Source organism: Electrona antarctica (genome assembly GCF_951216825.1).
Source record: "Electrona antarctica genome assembly, chromosome: 18".
Taxonomy (NCBI): domain Eukaryota; kingdom Metazoa; phylum Chordata; class Actinopteri; order Myctophiformes; family Myctophidae; genus Electrona; species Electrona antarctica.
In genome coordinates, this window is record NC_136799.1 from 37,675,181 (window position 1) to 37,696,392 (window position 21,212).

The following is a 21,212-nucleotide window of genomic DNA, read 5'->3' on the forward strand; positions in this document are numbered from 1 at the left end:
CCTTTTCCATCTTCTTTTAACCCAAACCGAAGCCTTCCAGCGGGGGTGTGACGGCGGTAACGTACGAGGTCTGCAGCCAGGGTACATGTGTGATTGCATAAGCCCGAGTGCAGGTGGCAGGGTGCGTGTGGCCCACAGACAGTTTCCGTCACTACAGTGGGGTAGTTAGTGTAAAGTGTGAAGGGAAAAAGCCGTCAGCGCGGCGTGTGAGGTGCGGCGGGGGTGGGAGGTGGTGAGCAAATGTTGTACGACGTGCGCACGGTTATGCTGGTGTGTGTGTGTGTGTGCGTGTGTGTGCGTGCATGGTGGGAATATTAGGTGGGATGTAAGTGGACCAGTGGATGAAGAGGGAGAGAAACCGAGAGTGCATTTTGGAAGCCCTTAAAGAAAAGGAAATAAACAGTAAAAGAGAAAATGGCATTGGAGACTTGAACTCTCCGTGGCCTGGCATTTCTCTTCATGATGGATGAGCTCGGGGGTTCCTAGAATAGAATAGTGTGTGTGTGTGGGGGGGGGGCCTCTTTAATATCCAACAATACATCTTTGTAAAAGCAGAATTATGTCTTTCACGTCGTTGCCTTCCGGGAAAAGCCCTCTGATTGCAACAGATTTGCTATTAAAACAGAGGGGCCACAGGACTGGTAAGAATGTGAGTCTGAACCTAGGAAATGCCAGAACGAGATCTACTGTAGCATTATGGGAGAGGAAAGAAAAGGCTAAACGACGTATACACTAATTTGAGTTGTCTGCTCACTGTGTGTGTGTGTGTGTGTGTGTGTGTGTGTGTGTGTGTGTGTGTGTGTGCGCGCATGTACACTCACACCCACATGTCTCTGCGCATTCCCCCTGATCTGGCCTGTTAACATGGTCCCTTATCTATTTAATGTGCTGAACAAACATTCTGTGGAATGCAGCCCTCCACATTTTGTTTACTCCAGAACTCCAGCCTTCAAAGCAATCTAAATATCACAACCCTGATTTAATAATTACTAATGATTGGGAGCTAGGACAGAGAGCAGTACAACATTCTCAGACTCACTGACCGCCCACCCTCACATACTGTACCAAGAGAAGCACGTCGCTGCACGGGTTAAGCACACATACATTTAAAACATTAAGATTTTAAAATTCTGCAAAAAGCAAATGAAGCGTTCATTCGAAAAGTCCTGCAGAGCAAAAAACATATGATAGACATTATGTTATTACAGGGAAAGAGAGATAAACTGTCCTTGTTGCAAGCCTTAAAAACGTATAAGACCTCCCAGTCACTGAATCAATGTCATGCTGCATTAGCGCAACTCATTGTCTGCATGTCACTCAGCACCTTTCTTTAAAGCCAGTTAGCCAGCCAGACAGAGAGTGAGTGAGGGTTTCTGTTAGAGCTCCCCCTTGAGGTCTCATCGCTGACTCATCCATACACACAGCGTAGAGAAACTGTGATGAGATTACCCGAGGCAATGACTGATGTAGACATCCATATGTTTGAACAGTGGTGGACAACGTACTCTCAAACCCAGTGCTTGGATCAAAGAATATAAAATACTTTCAATAGATAGGCTTTTAGAAATACTTGGGTATTCAATAGTACAGTACTCAATTACAGTACAGTACCGAATTAAAGTAGTGTAATTGAAACAAGACGGGCTCTAATAGCGGCACGGCTTCCCTGAGGCGCTCCGATTTCATGCCGATGACATCATTGTGATGTCGCAAGTCTTGCCCAAAAATGTGAAACATATTCACAAAATAAATAAATATTTGCAATATGTGAAACATTACATAACACTGGGCTACTTACTGGCAGCACGCACAAGACACAGACAGACCATTTTGTAAACAGCTTGCCCCCCCCCCCAAGCTTCCATGCTGTATCGACTGAGGATATTCAAGCTCCAACCTGGGACTTATTTTGAATTAATCAAATGCTATTTTAAGCAACCTGTGTGAAGGGTCCCTGCATTCTAATGACACACACAGACATGTTAGTTTAAATCAGATACACTCTCTGGAACATAGTTATAGATGTTTTAATGTTAATTGTTTACAATGACACAGTGTGAGACCATGTGATCCAATCAATCAGTGTGAATTTGATCAGCCTTGACACACACACACACACACACACACACACACACACACACACACACACACACACACACACACACACACACACACACACACACACACACACACACACACACACACACACACACACACACACACACACACACACACACACACACACACACACACACACAGCGCGCCAGTTGTTTAGGACAATGGTTTTTCAAACTTTTTGTGCAAGTCAAAGTCTCAAGGCACACCTGTACTCGTATGCGTGCAAAATAGCCTTTACAACATGTGTTATCACTCTGGAACTGATTATTTTTTATTTACTAATAATGCCAAATACCAAGTTTAACCACATAAGCCCCATTTCATACTTAAAAAATAGTGAGGATAGCCCATCTTCAAGCTCACAATGCTTTGCGATACCACATGCTGTGAGCATGTCTTGTCGATATTCTTTTTAAATGAGTTAAATAAATAATAACATTATTACTACTACTAGCCTTTAATGCCTATGTCCAAAATATTGCATCCATTTTCATATGACTGGTCCTCACTAATGCTCATTATAATAATTATATATATATATATTTATCATTATTGTGCAAGAACAATGTCTTATACACCCCTGCCCACTTCGACAGGCTGGAATGGCTTAGGGTCGACGACAGAGTACAGCATCTTGCAATGGGTCTGGTCCACAAGATTCGATACACCACCAAGATACCCATGTACCTGTCTAGATACTTCCTTAATGTTAACGAAGTCCACACCCACAACACCAGAGGGAGTGCAACGAACCATGTACAACCCAGATTCGGCACAAACAAGGGACTAAATTCTTTTCGCTCCTATGCCACCAAAATGTGGAACACCCTACCAACTGTCATTAAGACATGCGAATCCCTTGACTCCTTCAAAACCGCTCTCAAAGGGCACCTACGGATGGCTGCAATTCGAAACTGGCCCCCGTAAAATCTGAATCCCCCCCCACCGCCCCCCCCTTTTTCCCCTCACTGTATATATTTCTTTTCCCTTTTTACCTCCTTTATGATGAATTCCTGTTCTGTCTATAGAAGTGTCTATTTGTACGTCTCTAAATGTTTTGATGATTTGAACATGGTGGACCCTATTGGAAACAAGTGTAATGCTTAATTGGGTCGTCCACTCACAGTTAACAGCCTTTGTATTGAGTTTGTGCTTGAAATGTACTGTAATTCTGCAAACTGTTAATAAATTCTTCAATCAATCAATCAATCAATATTTCAGCATGTTTATTTTCCAGTAAGAGAAGGCTATGGTTTATATTTAAAGGCAGGTTTCTGAACTGTCCACAGCCCAGCAATGATAGGCACAGAGAGAGTAGATCTTGTATGAGCCATCTTATATGAGCATTAGGTGAGGACCAATTATATTAAGATAATGTTGAAAATGTGTGACGCTCTTTTAAGATACATGTTATTTATTTTAAGTAACCCCCCTTCTCCGCTCCCTCCATTGGCTCCCGGTCGCTGCCCGCACAGAATACAAAACTCTGATGCTGGCATTCAAAGCAACCAAAGGCATGGCCCCCCCATATCTCACAAGTATGATCGTACCCTACAAACCCTCCCACGCACTCAGATCAGCCAACGCAGGGAAGCTGGAGGTACCTTCACTAAAAACGCCGGGACAACGCTCCACACGTCCCAAACTCTTCTCCCTTCTGGCTCCAAAACTATGGAATGCACTTCCCATCACAGTCAGAACTGCAGCCTCACTCCCAATCTTCCGCCGTAGTCTGAAAACCCACCTCTTCAGACTCCACCATGGCCCGTAGCACTTGCCCTAGCCTAGCCCCTTAGATAGCACATTATGTAGACTTAGATAGTATTTTAAACAGACTTATAGCTTGTTACGTAGACAGCTCTAGAATTGCACTTTATGTAGTCATAGCACTTTATAGTACACATGTATAATATATTATATAGTATAGTATGTATAGTTAACATAGATACTCCACTGTTACGTTCTTAGTTTACGCATGATTCATGATAACTACTTTTTATATATGTGATGTATGCCATGCTTTTGTTATTGCTTAATGTAAGTCGCTCTGGATTAAGAGCGTCTGCTAAATGCCTAAATTGTAAATTGTAAATTGTATATTAGGGTACAGAATTTAACTATGTATTGAGAAATGAGCGTGCACAAAGTACTGATATAGAGCGTCGCAGTCCCGCCCCCTACCATGGACCAGGAAATGAATCCCAATGCATTATTCCCATAGACATTTCAAAAAGTATTTATTTAAAGACGGTTACGCCGCGGACAAAGCCAACTCGAGTCGTGACAACTCATGACAACACAAACAATATTTTGGACCAAACAAATAATTACAAAGAAGAAAAACAACAAAAAAAGTGTTGTAACCTGCCGTTTTTTTCTTCTTTCTAATTATTTGTTCAGCCCAAAAAAAATTGTGTTTGTCATGATTTGTCACGACTCGAGTTGGCTTTGTCCGCGGCGTAAACGTCTTTAAATAAATACTTTCTGAAATGTCTATGAGGAAAATGAACGGAGAATCATTTCCTGGTCCATGGTAGGGGGCGGAACTGCGACGCTCTATACTGTAGTAAATTAAAAGATAATTCAAGGCGCACACCCGGACGTGTCTCACACAGCACAAGAATGTACCTCGGTACACCGAGAATCACTGGTTTAGGGTGCTATGAAGTCTCCATTTCACAAAGTAGTGACATAAATGGTAAATGGTGTATTTATATAGGCTAGTGCCTTTATCTAAGGCAATTAGGGGTTCAGCATATTGCTCAAGGACACTTCGACACCAACTCTGGGGCGCCCGGCGGTCACTCTAACCCCTGAGCCACTGCCGCCGAAGTAGTCAATACTTTGGAGACAAACCATCTTGTGCGGGTTTCATTTCCCAAAGTGGCCCGTGTCCTTGCACTTGTGACCGCACCTGGACTGGTGCTGACCCCTGCCGATTGGCTGGCGTACTGGTTCAGCGCGGATGGGAGATCATGTATACCTCGTCACATGCTTTAGCTCTCTTTCAGGGGAACGAAGCGACCGGTGACTGTGCACAGGGAGTGAGTAATGACTGGTAATGACTCAATTTGCTGATAAAAAAAAAACTGAGGGAGAATTCTTTAGGGCCAGCCAGGCAGAGGACCGTGCGGAATGATAGTAAGAGAAATCTATGAAAATCTGGGAACTAAATCGTTACCAAGAAATTTCTTCACCAATGTGTTTCTAAAGGTGTCTACTAACATGTACTAAAAGTTTGAAATTCAACTCCCGTGGGAAATTGAGTTATTAGCATAATATGTGACCATGACCCATAACATCCTATATAAGGCAAAAAAGTCAAAATTTCATTATTCTTTAAGTAGCATGTGACATATGAAACTAGGGTGTTTGCATGATTCTGAATCCATTCCAAGCATTAGTTTTGCACAAAAAACACTCCTTGGCAGGAAAACGGCCACACAAACGTGATGAGGTCAGCACATTTGGTCAAGTGGATATGGCCTAATTTAGCCCAAGGAGTGTTTTTTGTGCAAAAATAATGCTTGGAATGGATTCAGAATCATGAAATCACCCTAGTTTCATATGTCACATGCTACTTAAAGAATGATGAAATTTGGACTTTTTTGCCTTATATAGGATGTTATGGGTCATGGTCACATATTATGCTAATAACTCAATTTCCCACGGGAGTTGAATTTCAAACTTTTAGTACATGTTAGTAGACACCTTTAGAAACACATTGGTGAAGAAATTTCTTGGTAACAATTTAGTTCCCAGATTGGTCAAATACCTGATAAAATGCCCTTACTATGAATAGACTTCCAGCCTTATGTCTTCCACGCTCCACATTATGTGCAACTCGACATAAGTATGGTATTATGTAGTCTACTTTTGTTACGACCAACAATGTTTTTCATACGAGGGGACAGAGACAATACCCGCTGTAAAAACTAGACTAGACACTGCTGACTTAGTGCCTCGAGACCAGGAAACGCTACAGAAAACACAACAAAGGTCCATAAGAATATCCACTAAAGCCTCAGTTTGGGCTTCTAGCGCCAGTCAAAGCAGTATCTGGAAACACTTTTTATCCTGCAACAACAATACACACACACAGACAGTCACACACACACACACACACACACACACACACACAGACAGTCACACACACACACACACACACACGTTTGTATTACTAATACTTAAGAGGACATTTTAGGGCGATGATTTTATGAATGCCATTTTTTGGCGGAGTGCATGTTTTAGCTGAAAATGGCATACAAGCTCAAGCTCACGTTGTAAGCTTGCAGTTGAGCAATTTCAGGCAAAACTATCCTAACCCTCAACCTCCAAATCCTAATCTCAACCTGAATAGTTTCCTACAGTAATTCTAGACCTAACTAACTCTTGTTTTAGCCATAAATCTGTCACTTCTCTTTTGAGGACCAAGAAAATTGTCCTGACGATGTCTATTGGGCCTCTATTGTCTATTTTGGCCCTCAAAAGTATAGTAATACAAGTACACACTCCCACTGTCCCGCACGCACACGCGCACACACGCACACACACACACACACACGCGCGCACACACACACACGCACAAGCCCTCAACTTGCCACATCCTAGGTTTCAGGCCCTGCATAGCAGCACTGACCACAGTTCCCGCTCTGGTCAGGGCAAGAAGGGAAGAGCCAGGCGTACGGGCCCCGCGGCCATGTAGCATGACAACGCAAACACGAGACCAACCCCAGCTCCCGGCTCCGGTCAAACTGCAGGTCCCATGAGGTCGTTCCACAAGAACCGCAGATAACACTCGTTCACCCTGATTACCCCGCTAGCATGAAACCATGGCTGCCTTTAGAAACAAAACAACAGCTTTGCGGTGGAAGGTTGGAAGGCGGGTGGGGGGGGGGGGGGGGGGGGGGATTAAATTAAATAGTTGAAGAGAGATGTAAAAAAAAAAAAAAAAAAAAAAAAAAAAAAGCTCTGTTACAGTCTTGGATAAATGTTATGATAATTTCATTTGCGTGAGTAATTGCGTCTGGTATTGCAGGCCGCTCTGGTGCTGGAGTGCACGGAAGAAGTGCAGGAGAAGGCCAGGCGGCAGGCCTATTGTTTATTGGCTCCGTTTGAACGCGCTGCAGCGGAGACGGATTTGTCCACTCCCTTACACCCAGGATGCTCAGCCTCGGAGGACCAAAGGGAGCCGTCTAGACTCAAGTCGGGAGACAAGGGGGGACACGACCTGTCACCCTTTCTGCTGGAACTCAATGTTACTTGTGAGACTCAGCGGGGAACTGGAGAGAGAGACAGTCGCTGCTGCTTGTAATGTGCTCTCGTTATAGGCTTAAGATTTGAGATTTACAATTTACACATTTAGCAGACGCTCTTAATCCAGAGCGATTTACATTAGGCAGGAACAAAAGTATGGGAATACATCACATATATAAAATAAAATGCATTTATCAAGAAACATGCGTAAGCTAAGAACGTAACTAGAACATATCTATATAATGACACTATACATATATACTATACTATGCTATACATATGTACTATGATGTCCTATGACTACATACAATGCAATTATTGTGCTGTCTACATGACATGCTATAAGTCTGTTTCAAATGCTATCTAAGTCTAAAAAGTGCTATCTAAGGGGGTAGGATAAGTGCTATGGGCCATGATGGAGTCTGAAAAGGTGGGTCTTCAGACTACGGCGGAAGATTGGGAGTGATGCTGCAGTTCTGATTGCAACGGGGAGTGCATTCCACAGTTTTGGGGCCAGAAGGGAGAAGAGTTTGGGACGTGTGGAGCGTTGTCCCGGCGTTGTCCCGGAGATGAGGGATACAGGATAGATGCATTCAAAAAAGGAATCAAAGTACATTTCGGGTCATAGAATCAAGCATGCATCATCGTGCGAACGCAAGAATGCACATCATCGTTGCGCATCGCTCTGCAAACCCATTTCTGTACGGCAGAAAGGAATGCATCACTCAGAGTCCGTTTCCATTACAGTCGTGGTGTAGCATTCCAGCAGGAAAAAAGACAACATGCTGGAGGCGTGAGAATTGGAATGGCAGCAAGTCACCCGTCTCTTGAGCAACGCTTTTTGCCTGCTCACACATGTCTGTGGGCGACCGGGGGCGCCTCCATCGGATAGCGGACCCTATAGGCTTCCAGTCAGGCAGAAGGGCCTGTGGAGTGGGTCGGCCTACCGGTAGGGGGGCTTTAGACAAGTCAACAGAGGGCAGGAAATCAGGAAATCGGCAGAGTAGAGAGACAATGACATGGAGATTAGGGATTAGTTAACCCCCTGCTCCCCTCCATTCGTATACACACATGATCTCAAAAACGTACACACAGGCGCACGCACGCACTCTCAGACACAGACACAGCCAGTCAAACACCCCCTAAGCCTTTTTACTCTGAACGTCTCTTTCCCTCTGTCTTCAACACGCACATCGGTCTATATCCATGGAATTTGGTTGCACATTCTAGGTTGTTGTGTCAGTTCCATCTTTCTTTGCATCACAAGGCTGTAAATCAGCGGGGGACGACAGCCCCTGTTCTGCCCCTCTCTCCCGCAGCCAGCCAGCCAGCAGGACCGACTTTACCACCTATGACTCAAAGGGCAACTCGCACGGCAAGGAGGATGACATCATCTGATGGCAAACAAACACGCTAGGTAACGCTGGAAATGAAAGGGGGAGGGGGGAGGATACTGCTCTACCTGGATGGTTTTGTCGTTCTGACAGCCCGACCTCACCTGGCCAACCTCTCAGTTCAACAAGACTGTCGCCTCCCCCACACACCTGCTGGAGGTTTGGCACCGCTAGCAGGATTACACCGCGAGAACAGGAAAACCTTGTTGCAATAGATGGAGATCAGAGATCATACGCAGAGGCTGCCCGTCTTCCAGGAATAACGGCTAAATAGTATGTCGTACACAACTACTGGTGGCTGCGACAGTGTTGAAATTTAAGACCCGGTTTTCATCTGAGGAAGACGTAACCCGAATAGACTCCATTTGTCTTTGTCAGGAATGACTGCGGAACAATCTCTGCTGGCGGTTGCTTGAACAAGTCCCATCATGTCAAGAGGAGCTTGTTAGGGTGTGCAGTCGCCAGTCCCAGCCTAGTTCTCTGTCACAGACGTGTGTTTATGTGTGGGTCCAACAACTTATATTTGCAGAGCAGGACAGGTAAGAACCAACTGATCAACCTTAATACATCCGTTACTCATCAAAAAACTGCCTGGGAAAATACTTAAATGTCCACTACTTTGAAGGCGTTCTTCGTCGCTTAGGATTTGACAAGACAGGACAGGTAGGTTCTGTAACATGTTTGTCAAAAAGGTGGAACTGGAAGGTTTGTCTTAGAGATTTAGCCGTGTATAGGGGATTATTTAAAAAACAAGGTTTCTTGGCTAAGCTCTTTTACTGAGTTTCTTTAATTCTGACTTGGACATGAAGTGTTTCCTGAACACGGTCCTCGTGGATGAAATTCTAGCACTCCTCCCTGGCCAAACTGACATGTTTGGAAAGGAATGCTGTTGTGTCCACACTCTTCAATCTCCTGCTGTTACTAAAGTGCCGATAAAACCTTTACAAGCCAACAAAACATGTTTGCCGTAGTGCATTACAAATTTACAGAGTGAGTGTTTCAAGTCACGAACATAGATCTAATGTGGGCAACGCTGTTGTGGAGACTGTAAAATCACAGAGACCACGGAGATTGTCCAATTGACATGCCAATGTTGATGAATAGGGTTCTGTGTTACTCAATGAAATGATTACACCTCACGAAACGCAAACTTACTGGAACGACACTACACAGGGGGAAAACAAGACTTTGCTTCAAGCATGAAAACTGTATAGTGGGAAAGTACCAATTTCCTTCTACCTGTGTTTTCAAGATTCCTCAATAGTTTGGATAACAGTAAACTAAAATTATATATACACCTGGTATGTATGTATGTATGTATGTATGTATGTATGTATGTATGTATGTATGCACACACAGAGAGAGAGAGAGAGAGAGAGCACAGAGACATTACCCTATTGGCCTGAATATAAGAAAAACGGGGTCGTAATATAATCAGGGACTAGACGATTTAATAATATTTTATGTTCTTTTTCCACAAATGAGTCTTGAAAAATGGGAGTCGTCTTATAATCAGAGTTGTCTTATATTGGCACAATACGGTATATAAACACACACACTGATATGTTTTAAGTGAAATTGTATACAAAAAGTGTTAGGATACTTATAATGTATTATTATTATTAATAATTATAAATTGGGGGAGTGGACAAAAACATTTCTTCCCTCACTTTTACAGCAGTGTTAATTTAACTCTCATACTTAAAGCACTTAGGATTTGGTGGTGTACTGGAAGTATGTTACATGACTACATGACGTTTATGGGAAATAGTAGCGATTTGAAAATGGTTTAATTTAATGCTTCGGAGCACGCGTTGGAACATCTCCCAGCAGCCATGTAATGCTGCATTACATGAAACCGAAGGTCGAGCGGAGCAGGTGCATTCCCTAAACAATGGCTGCCTGTTCATGTTGACTTGACTGATATATCCTGAAAGATCTACATCTGGGTCGGAACACACTAGGAACAAATAAGAGCATTTTCCATCTCCTCGTCCTCTAGCACGATGAGAGTTGAACCTGAGTAAACAGTAAACAGATTTATGATGTGGTGTCGAAAGAGAAATTGCTTTCCATTAACTACTTTCACCCTGGGGTCCCTATTTTGGGTATGTCATTTATATGCACATGTGAGGTTGTAGATTGTCGATTGATTTTCTTTAAGTTGTACAAAAGATATACCGGTAGGTGATTAACATGACCCAGACCCCATATAATAACCTTTTCCTGTTCGTTTCTCTTCATTCTCAAACAGTTATTTCACTTTGGATGGGACTTTGTTTTTAGACATCACCTCCTCCTGTGGGTTTCTCCCTGAACAAGAACCTCCTAAGGATTTCCAATAAGGACAATTGACCCGGGTCTGCCGAGATGCCACTGCGGACTTCGTTGTATCGCAAATCGCCTTCAGGCCGATGGTCTGGGAGGAGCTCCAAGCGCAGGGAGGTTCTGTCCGTCAACATGATCAGCCTGCCGCTGGCCGACTTCCGCCACGTCTCGCACATCGGCAACGACGCGCACGCCGACAGCTTCGGAGACCTGTCCTTCCTGAAGATGGGCCACAGCCTGCTGCTGCGAAGTTCCCAGAGCGAGCAGAACCTCTTCCTCGCCTGCTCCCCGCCCCCCAAACCCCCCCGACTCAACCTGGACGAGGTCGAGGTCCCAGACAGCCCTGACTGGGCGGCCGACCGTCGGCACAGATCCAAGAAGCTGAGCCACTCCCTGCCTCTGCTGGACAGCGAGGACGCAGGCGACGCAGTGGAGGTGCTTTTCCCTCGGAGGACCACCGCTGGCCCCCAACAGAGTCACAGCCCCGGACGGGGGAGTCTGAGCTCAGGGAGGGACGGGGACTCCACGGCGACCTGCCCAGAGGATGCCACGAGCAGGCAGGAGGAGGAGGACAGCAGCCTCTCCTTTAGCCTGGACCTGGGCCCGTCCATCCTGGATGACGTTCTACAGGTGATGGACCAGCTCCACCATTAGGACTAGGAGCCAAGCCTGGCGCCTAATAATTTATACTTTGTCATGCTACAGACAAAAAAAAGTGTTTTCCTGTTGTTGTTGAGCGACTCGTTGGCCTTTACAACAGTACATGGCTTTAATAAGATTATGACATATTGCAAGTTGCAGATGTGATCCAGCATAAAGTTCTCTTACTCGCTCTCTGGGAAAAACAATACAGTGAGGTTATGGACAACCTGATATCCCTGATTGGGAGCAACTGTTATTGTCGAAATAAATGTGGATATACTACATACAGTATATTTGCTGAGGATAAAGTGACTCCATCAACATGCTACCATCTGCAATGGATACCAAGCAGTAGCAAATGACACAACTTACTGAATGACTAACAATTTTATGGAATTGGAATGTACTGTAAATCTCTGGGACTGGTAAAACCCGAGTTCTTAAGCTGTCATCTCCATTTCTCCAAAGTATAAGTCAAACAAAATGACTTAGGTCATCTCAGCAAACTTCTGTGCACGGTCTATACACTGTAACGCAACACTGTTGCTTTATAAAATCTTCTATCGTTGACGTGGTTCGATATCAGTGTGAATGAAATGACTACGGTTAATGATTCAACCCTGACATAATCCCGATGGAAGGGTTAAAGTGTAAATGTATGCTTACATTTTTACCGTTACACCATGTATGTACGGACAAAGATGTAAAAGTTAATGTTCTTCTAGCATTACCTGTTCCACAGGTGATGAAATCACTGAAGTTAATCATTGACCTATGTCTTATATCACGGTCCAAACAACAGATTCTCAGCTTCTCTATCTTTCCTGTCTTTTATACTGCTAAGACCCCCCATCGCCCCCCCCAAGGAAATATCCTTTTCCTACAGCCCAAACCCCTCAGCAAAGCAATCAGGATGATTGTTAAGACGTAAGAGCATTATGTTCAAGAGAAGCTGTGACTAAACTCCAAGGTCCTTCAGCTGCGATGCCTCGGCTCCTAGCTGTTCCATTGTGTGCAAAAGGCAATTTCTCCTCCGCACGCATCCCAGAGGCCCCATGCGCTCAAAAGGTACACCAAGGTACCCCCCATCTCTCCTTCCCAACAACACAGTGAAAACAAACACTTAGCTCTGCTTCCAATAAAAGGCAGCGCAGTATAGTGGCAGGTCGGACTGCAACCCAAACCAGGCCGCAGGTCTTAAGACCTCAGGAATAAATAAAAAAAAGCCAGGCAAAGGCTGTTTTCTTAGCTGTAAATCGGAGGCCAATGTTCTGGTGAGTGGCGCAAGAGAGGGAAAGTGGTAAGGAGTAATGTGATACTTCCACATGTGCAGGGGGGCTCTCTCTCTGTGTGTGTGTGTGTGTGTGTGTGTGTGTGTGTGTGTGTGTGTGTGTGTGTGTGTGTGTGTGTGTGTGTGTGTGTGTGTGTGTGTGTGTGTGTGTGTGCGCACGTGCGTGTGTGTGTGTGTGTGTGCGTGCGTGTCATCCATTACTATAGCAAGAACCTCTGATGAGGGTTTAAACACTACCTGCTGAATCAACACACCACTGACACACACGCATGAAAGATACATACACATGCCCACATACCAGACGGACCCGTGAGCTGTTACGCACACGCGAGTGCCTCTGCTCACGTACAGACCTCAGGTCGCCCCGGGGCTCTCTCACCCAGAACTAGACCGGGACCCGGGGCTGTGCCCGAGCAGGGGGAGAAGGGGGTGTCAGGAGAGGCTTACGGGGGTTAAAGCCAGAATCACTCTCATTCCTGAAGCTACTACACCAGTCCAGGAAATAAAACGTCTGGGTTTCCGAGGCTACTACACCAGTGGTTCCCAAACGTTGCAGGTCGAGACCCAAAAGAGAGATTAGATCGCCCCCCCGAGACCCAAACTAGTGGAAATAGCACATCTACAAGCTCACAATGTGATGCGTAATAATAATAATAATAAAAAAACCCCACTATGATCTTTATTATAATAATTATTAGTATTTGTATTTTTGGAATTTCTTAGATTTGTTTGTGTTAAAATGTATACAATATGTTTTAATGTGGAAAAATACATAATTGTTTTTTTTTACTTGAGTCGTGATCCATAAAAAAATGGTCTGTGACCCACAAATGGGTCCCGAACCACAGTGTACTCCCCCCCAATCCACTGTACACACATGCTCGCACACATGTTCAGCAATAGATTTAGTACTCCGAGAGTACAACCAAACAGACATGTGTTTGTGTGGGTACATCTGTACTGTATATCTGTTCTAGGCATCTCTCTTTCAAAACGATGCTTGTCATTGCCTCAGTTTACTGTATGTTTTATGACAATAACACATTGTGAAACATTCTTCTGGGGAAATATGTAACGTTTAATATTTTTGGGAAGTAAAGGAAAGGAGGGGAGAAGAGAAAGAAAGAAATTCCAATGTTGGTGGTTTTGGGGATAGAATTGCTCGTGTCAACATTTTACGGAGTTTGTACAAAGAATTGTTTACACACACTGACGGACGGACGGACGGACGTTTGTTTGGTTTTCTGGCAGTCAGGAGCCACTTTCTGGCTGTCACTTACCGACCGTCTACCTAACAGTTTCCTGCGAGAATTACAGTCATCTGAGAAGACAAGCGGCACACGATTACGTGCCAAGACGAGAGGCATATACATTAACAAGCATAAATTAGACAGGTATGTCTAGAGTAGCAAGGTTTCATTTTGAGGCTACAGGTGTTACAGGGTATCGAGGCTTGCAAGCACTGCTGGGGTAGTGAGGTCATATGCTGAGTCACAAGTCAACTGCACAGAAATGGAGCCGGCCAAATAGGTGGCCATTCAATGGCTAACTAGGGTGTGCCTGCTTTATCAACCGTGCACTCCCTAGGGCAGGGGTTCTCAACCCGTGGGTCGCGACCCCTCGGGGGGTCGCCAAATTATTTTAGGGGGTCCCTAAATTATTTTCAAAAAAAATACGGTTTTTCAAAAATAGCAGACCTACAAGCTCGTAGCGCGCCACTCGGTGGCGCGCTATGAGCTTGTAGATCTGCTATTTTTCAATAGCTAAATTATAACAATGCTTAAAACACCAAAAGGGGTTCCCGCCCAAAATGGTTTAAGGTTATTGTAGCAATCAATTTATATTGGGGGTCGGGAGGGGGCGGGGCGGGGGTCCCGAGACATTGCCAAAGCATTTCCGGGGGTCCCCGGCCAAAAACGTTGAGAACCCCTGCCCTAGGGCAGTGGTTCCCAAACATGGGGATGTGACCCATTTAGGGTCACAGACCTGTTTTTATAGGTCGCCGGTATACATCCTTTTTTTTGTTTCTTTTTAAGCTTTCCTAAACAAATATTTTTTTAATTGAATTATAATAATAGTAATTATCATTATTACATTTTAATCTTAAAAAAAAAAAAAGCTGATATACAATCTCTGCAACACATTGCAATGTACGCTGTGTTTTGAAATAGGGCTAAACCCTTTCATTCATTAATGGGTTATGGGTTGTTATTATTATTAGGTTATTAACCCACTTTGGGCGGGAAACCCTTTTGGTGTTAGCATTATGTTATGCTTTAGCTATTATACGGAAAAGTCCTTCTGCACACCTACAAAGGACAGGTGCGTCGGATAACAGGAACTGATAGGTAGAAAAAAGATAATCCCGCACACTGTCTTCACTTAGGTTGGTTTTTATTGCAACGTTTCGGTCGTCAGACCTTCATCAGCCATCAGGCAGCCTGATGAAGGTCTGACGACCGAAACGTTGCAATAAAAACCAACCTAAGTGAAGACAGTGTGCGGGATTACCTTTTTTCATGCTTTAGAAAAATAGCAGATCTACAAGCTCATAGCACGCCACCGAGTGGCGCGCTACGAGCTTGTAGGTCTGCTATTTTTGAAAAATCAAAGAACGACTGACATAGAAACATAGCTTTTTCAGAAAACGGTCAGGATGTAGAAGACATTTTTAGAATCTGATCTCAGGTCAAAATGGGTTAATGGATTCATTCATGATATATATTTATCTACGTTTTGGGTCCCAGGGACACACGAAATGTCTCTTTGGGTCTCGAGCTGAAGATGTTTGGGAAACACTGCTCTATATGTCACACTGATAAGCAGAGGAACAAGTCATTCATCCATTATGCTTCCCAGGCCTGTCTGTTTAGATTAAAACACTATGATCTTTATGATCCAAGACTGGCTGACATCATTAGGATTCTAGTGCTCTTCTCACACAAACCACATCAGTGTCAGCTAACCACATTTCTATCACATAATGTGAGCAGGGGTCAAGAAAACAAAAAGTTGTGGAAACATTTCCAGTTAATTGTCTCGCTGGCAAATACCGCGGCCTACAGTATTCACTCCCAATTCTATAATATGTTTATATAACCTATCGCCTTCATGGGAGTACAGAAAATATTGGCGTGTCAATGAGCAACACTTATGGCTGGGAAACTCTTTTCCAAGTACTTCATTTAGTACATCGTTATTTGACACATACTGTTGCTACAGTGTCGCAACTACGGTGTCTAAATGGATTCATACGCTGGCTCACTATGGCGAAGTGAAAAGAGCAATCCACTTCTCAACTGGAAAATCGATTAACATATGGCCTAATTTTAGAAAAGATTATGTACAAACAAAACAATAATTGTCATGATAAAAATCACCCGATTCATTATATATATATATTTTTTTTTTATAAAATGTTTTTTTTGTGGCTTTCGCCTTTAGTTTATATATTTTATGGAGGGACAGACAGTAGGCTGACAGGAAATTGGGAGAGAGATGGGGGGGTGACATGCAGTAAAGGCCGTCGGGATCGGGAGTCGAACCCGCGGCACACTGCCAAACTGGATTACCAGCCAAGGTGCCTGGACCACTGAGCCATGGCCCAGGCCACCCGATTCATTATATTAAGGCATTCAAAACCCGTTACAAGAGAGCCATTGTATTAATATGCTGACACATACAAAAAAAATCATGCGCTTCCTCATTATTACCCGTTTTATGACTAGCCACTTGTAACCTGGCGTCCCTATGTTGGGCATGGCATGTCATAAAAAAATATTTTCAGAAATGTCGAAACCGAAGCTCTACAAGCTGGTGAACTTTTACATTTGTTTTCTTTTCCCCTCCGCTATTCGTTGTATGACAGAGTATACCATAGTACCTAAAAGCTTCTAAAGTATTCAAGGTAGATCTCACACGACACGAGTCCTTGACCGTTGACATGAGTGATCTGCAGCGTGATGATGAGTCACATGACGTTAAGCTCAACAAGTGTCCGGCCTCACACAAACTGATGTGAGAAGAAAAAAAAGGCTGTAATTGGAGACAAATTATCTTGGCACTGCACAAACTGGCCAAGGATCTTAAACTGTGAAATGTTCCCCCACCACATCTGGTACCACTTGTCGTCACCAAAAATCTAAACTTGCTATCATTCAGAATACCAAGAAACCATGTCATCTCACAGAAGAAGTGGGTGGCTTTTCATGAGATTTTTTTTCTTTTCTAGTTACAAAAATGTTTCAGAAATCTGTGTTTTGACAACTGAGACATGCCTCGTCCTTACTCTCAACGACATCTGGCAGCTCAACCTGATGCTACCGAAATGTGCAACATGATTTCATAGGGGGGGTGCTCCCACTCACACACACATAGGGGGTCTTTCTGTGAAATGAATACTGTTTAGGCTTTCTGCAGAGCATCAGGTCTATGTTATGGAGCTATGATATTCATTCACACATTTCTTCTGCGTTTAACCCATTTAGGCCTGACGTCGAAATAAAAAAAAAACGTTCGCTCTGAAAGAATATACCTATTCAAAGATTTGTGCCGCATTTGTAAGATTTTTCAAAAATAGCAGACCTACAAGTTCATAGCGCGCCACTCGGTGGCGCGCTATGAGCTTGTAGATCTGCTATTTTTCAATAGCTAAAGTATAACATAATGCTTGAAACACCAAAAGGGGTTCCCGCCCAAAATGCGTTAAAGAGTGGTTTAGGGCCAAACCGAGTCACAATCGCTTCACCGCTTCGCATGGTACATATGTGAGGAATGAGGGGTACACTGAGACCTTGGGATGAAGTCAAAAACCACAAAAATATTGAAATGTCCGCTACGTGACATACTGTAATCACAATATGCATTTCATTCCATGTCTAATGAGAAAATGAAAACACGTCGAGGGGGTGCGCCACTTAAATCAGTCCCATATCCAAGTGTTTGTCTTGAGTGTTTTCTTTCTATAAAGGCGGTTCTCACGTAGACATCCAACCCAGTCTGTGGCTGGCTTTAAAAGTGCTTCGTCTCTGTCTACTCATCATACATCCAAGCTGCACTCAGACTTTCAACTGTTTGACTGCTGCTATGCATTAAAAGAAGCGTTTAAAGTTATTTTGTGACTGCAGATGTTCCCTTTTTTATTTTACATGTTTAACCACTTATGCCCTATTTTATACTTCACTCGATACGATGTTTGAAACATTTAAAGTTTTAGAAAATCTTTAGAAAATGTTCACCTATAATGACATGCCCAAAATAGGGACGTGACGTGACGAGCGTTAACTGGCTGAGAATCTGCACACGTTTGAGTTGAGCGTGCCAATCCTTGACAAAAGCAGGCAACCAGGACAATTTACTGATCTGCCGCCATGGGGTTCATTCGTTGCAACAACAAATAATATTCTCCAACTGATGTCTGCAAGTCACTTATCTCCACGTGGAAAAAGCTCAGCACAGCGTTCTTCCCTAACGAAGACTCTGTCTATTTTAGGGACGGGTTAAGAGCACTTTTTCTGCTGGAAAAACGATCCCGGAATATCCTGATCTGCTACATGTGGTTCATGTCGTGACAAGCCTGTGATGACTCTCTGCCTCTAGATGGGAGAAGCAGGCTTTCGACCCATATCTACTGGAAGAATGCACACAATATCCGCGACTTCAATATGAACCGTAAATCAGGACGCCGTGTGATTCATGGCGATATCACACTTCCAGAGACATGAGTGTTGCACTTGTACAGGGACAATGCAGATGGCTCGATATTGATTCCATACTCTAGAGTCTACGGCGGTGCGGGAGGTGAGCTATGAATTATTAGTCATATTGTGGAATCTCTAAAGGCAGACGCAGATGTTAAATCTTCCTGGGATGCAGCAACTACTTACAGCTCATTGGGGACAGCCGTGACAAAGGCTCTGCACTTAAATGTATTGGAGAGCTACATATTTTTCTATTGCCACACAAACCACAACTAATATTAAACTATTGTTTTGTGTTTTGACTCATTCACTCAACATGATTCATTCAAGGTTCCTGGAGATACAAAACCATATACTGTAGCACAGTGCCAGTCAGGGGGGGGTAGGGGGGAGGGGAGGGGGGGGATGAAAAAATACACATTGCATGACAATGATTTACTGCACGTATTTCATAAAACATTTCATAACCTCTCATTATGAGAATTTATTATGGAAAGGGGTAAAGACACACAACAAAGCACGCTCGGGAGGTGAAACTAAACCCTATCCAAATACGAGGGGTTCCGAGTGAAGTCGGGAGCAACGGGGAGCGATCCCACGCACCCTGGAAGACCAGGCCCGCTCTCTGCGTTCTGAACATAAACATCCCAAAGACAGGGGGAAAGTGGACCAGTGTTCGTTACGGATCACACCGCTGCACCACGTCGACGTCCCGTTTTCGGGGGTTAAGCAGAGTAGAACCAGAGACGAGAGCGTGGAGGCTGCATTCAGCAGGCCTCCCCGACGTCCCGTAGGCACGGTGTAAAGTCCATTACGCCATGGTGGAATGGGTGATGTGGAAGTGCTCTGGAGGATGCCCAAATGCATCGTCAAGTGCTCCTTGCTTCTGGGTGTCCCACTCCCTGGATCTAAATATTTTTGAGATGGGGTTCGGCGGCCAAATACATTTTGGGTTTGAGCAACCACTGAATAGCAACAGGTTTTTCCCGAAAACTGCTAGGATTTAAGAAGGCATTTGTAGAATCGGCATCAGGTCTTAAAGGAGAATTCCATGCTAGAAGACTTTCTTACCTTTCTTTGTAGTTGTTACGTCCCCACCAAAGAGGTCCAGGTGTTTTTTTGTGCAAAAACTCCTTATAGGCTATTTCCCCTACCATAAGCCCTCAATGAATTGCATTGAATGGGAATTGAATGGGGCTATGGGGTGTTGTGCTAATTCGCTTAATTTCCATCGAAATAAGTAGTAAAGTGTGCCGCTTGGGATAGTATTTACATTATGAAGAGAGGATATATACAAAACAATAATAATTTTGAGCGATGGAAATAAGCGAATTAGCACAACACCCCATAGCCCCATTCAATTCCCATTCAATGCAATTCATTGAGGGCTTATGGTAGGGGAAATAGCCAATAAGGAGGTTTTGCACAAAATAACACCTGGACCTCTTTGGTGGGGACATAACTACAAATAAAGGTAAGAAAGCCTTCTAGCATGGAATTCTCCTTTAATGGGTTAAACACAGGGTAGTTGTGTGTGTGCAATGCACCTGCGTTCATGCATGTGCACGCATGCGTGCATGTGTGTGTGTGTCTCTGGACCTGCTGCGAGGCCCTAACGCCTTCAACGCTACTAGGCCTGGATTGATGAGGTTAAAGGCCTATAGCCGCTCGTATGTGATTGCAGCTGGCGTGAGGGACAGGGGAGCAATGGTGTCTGCTGCTTTTTTTTGGATTCCAGGCAGACTCCCTCCTGTGACGGGACCTCCAAGGCACTGTCCTGTCTATTCTCTTACGTCTCGCTCTCGCAGTGGAGACTCTCCACTGACACTGGACCAGATGTGGGACAATATTGATGTCTACACTGGATCACCCATGATGTCATGTGGAGGTGGGGGTGGGGAGGGGGGCACTTTTTAACCCATTTAGGCCCGACGTCGAAATTTATAAAATGTCTTCTAAATCCTGACAGTTTTCTGTCAGGATTTGCGCCACATTTTCACGATTTAAAAAAAATAGCAGACCTACAAGCTCGTAGCGCGCCACTCGGTGGTGCGCTATGAGCTTGTAGATCTGCTATTTTTCAATAGCTAAATTATAACATAATGTTTAAAACACCAAAAGGGGTTCCCGCCCAAAATGGGTTAAGAGAGGTGTGTTTTCGCTGACGGCTAATGCAAAAATTACCCCACCATAATCATGTTTTCATTTTTTGGTACCAAGAAAAAAAAGAAAGAAGGAAAAGAAAGGAGAAGAGAAGGAGAAAAAAACAAAACGGCACCACACAAGCAATGAAGCAATCTGCGTGGGATATCTGTAAAGCAAACCCGGTTACCATAATAACATTAAAACAGATTAGTGTGACACGTCCCAGTGTGCCGGCTGTGAGCCTTGGCCGTGTGCTACAGCTGATGCATGATGGGGGGGCCTGAGTCACCGGCACCATGCTCACTGAGGTGAAACCCAGTTCACAGGCCGCTCTGCGGA

At 44.1% G+C, this 21,212-nt stretch overlaps 2 protein-coding genes across 2 annotated transcripts in view; one reads left to right on the forward strand and one right to left on the reverse strand.

The window, feature by feature from the left end:
* The window catches only part of dnajc17 (DnaJ (Hsp40) homolog, subfamily C, member 17), a 59,943-nt gene that overhangs the window by 7,637 nt on the left and 31,094 nt on the right, over window positions 1–21,212 (reverse strand). The gene's annotated exons all lie outside the window — the stretch shown is intronic.
* LOC306942165 (cdc42 effector protein 2) lies at window positions 8,754–11,811 on the forward strand. The gene is made up of 2 exons (XM_079527914.1): window positions 8,754–9,307; window positions 11,023–11,811. The coding sequence occupies exon 2, from the start codon at window positions 11,139–11,141 to the stop codon at window positions 11,748–11,750; it is 612 nt and encodes a 203-aa protein (XP_079384040.1). The 5' UTR covers window positions 8,754–9,307; window positions 11,023–11,138; the 3' UTR covers window positions 11,751–11,811.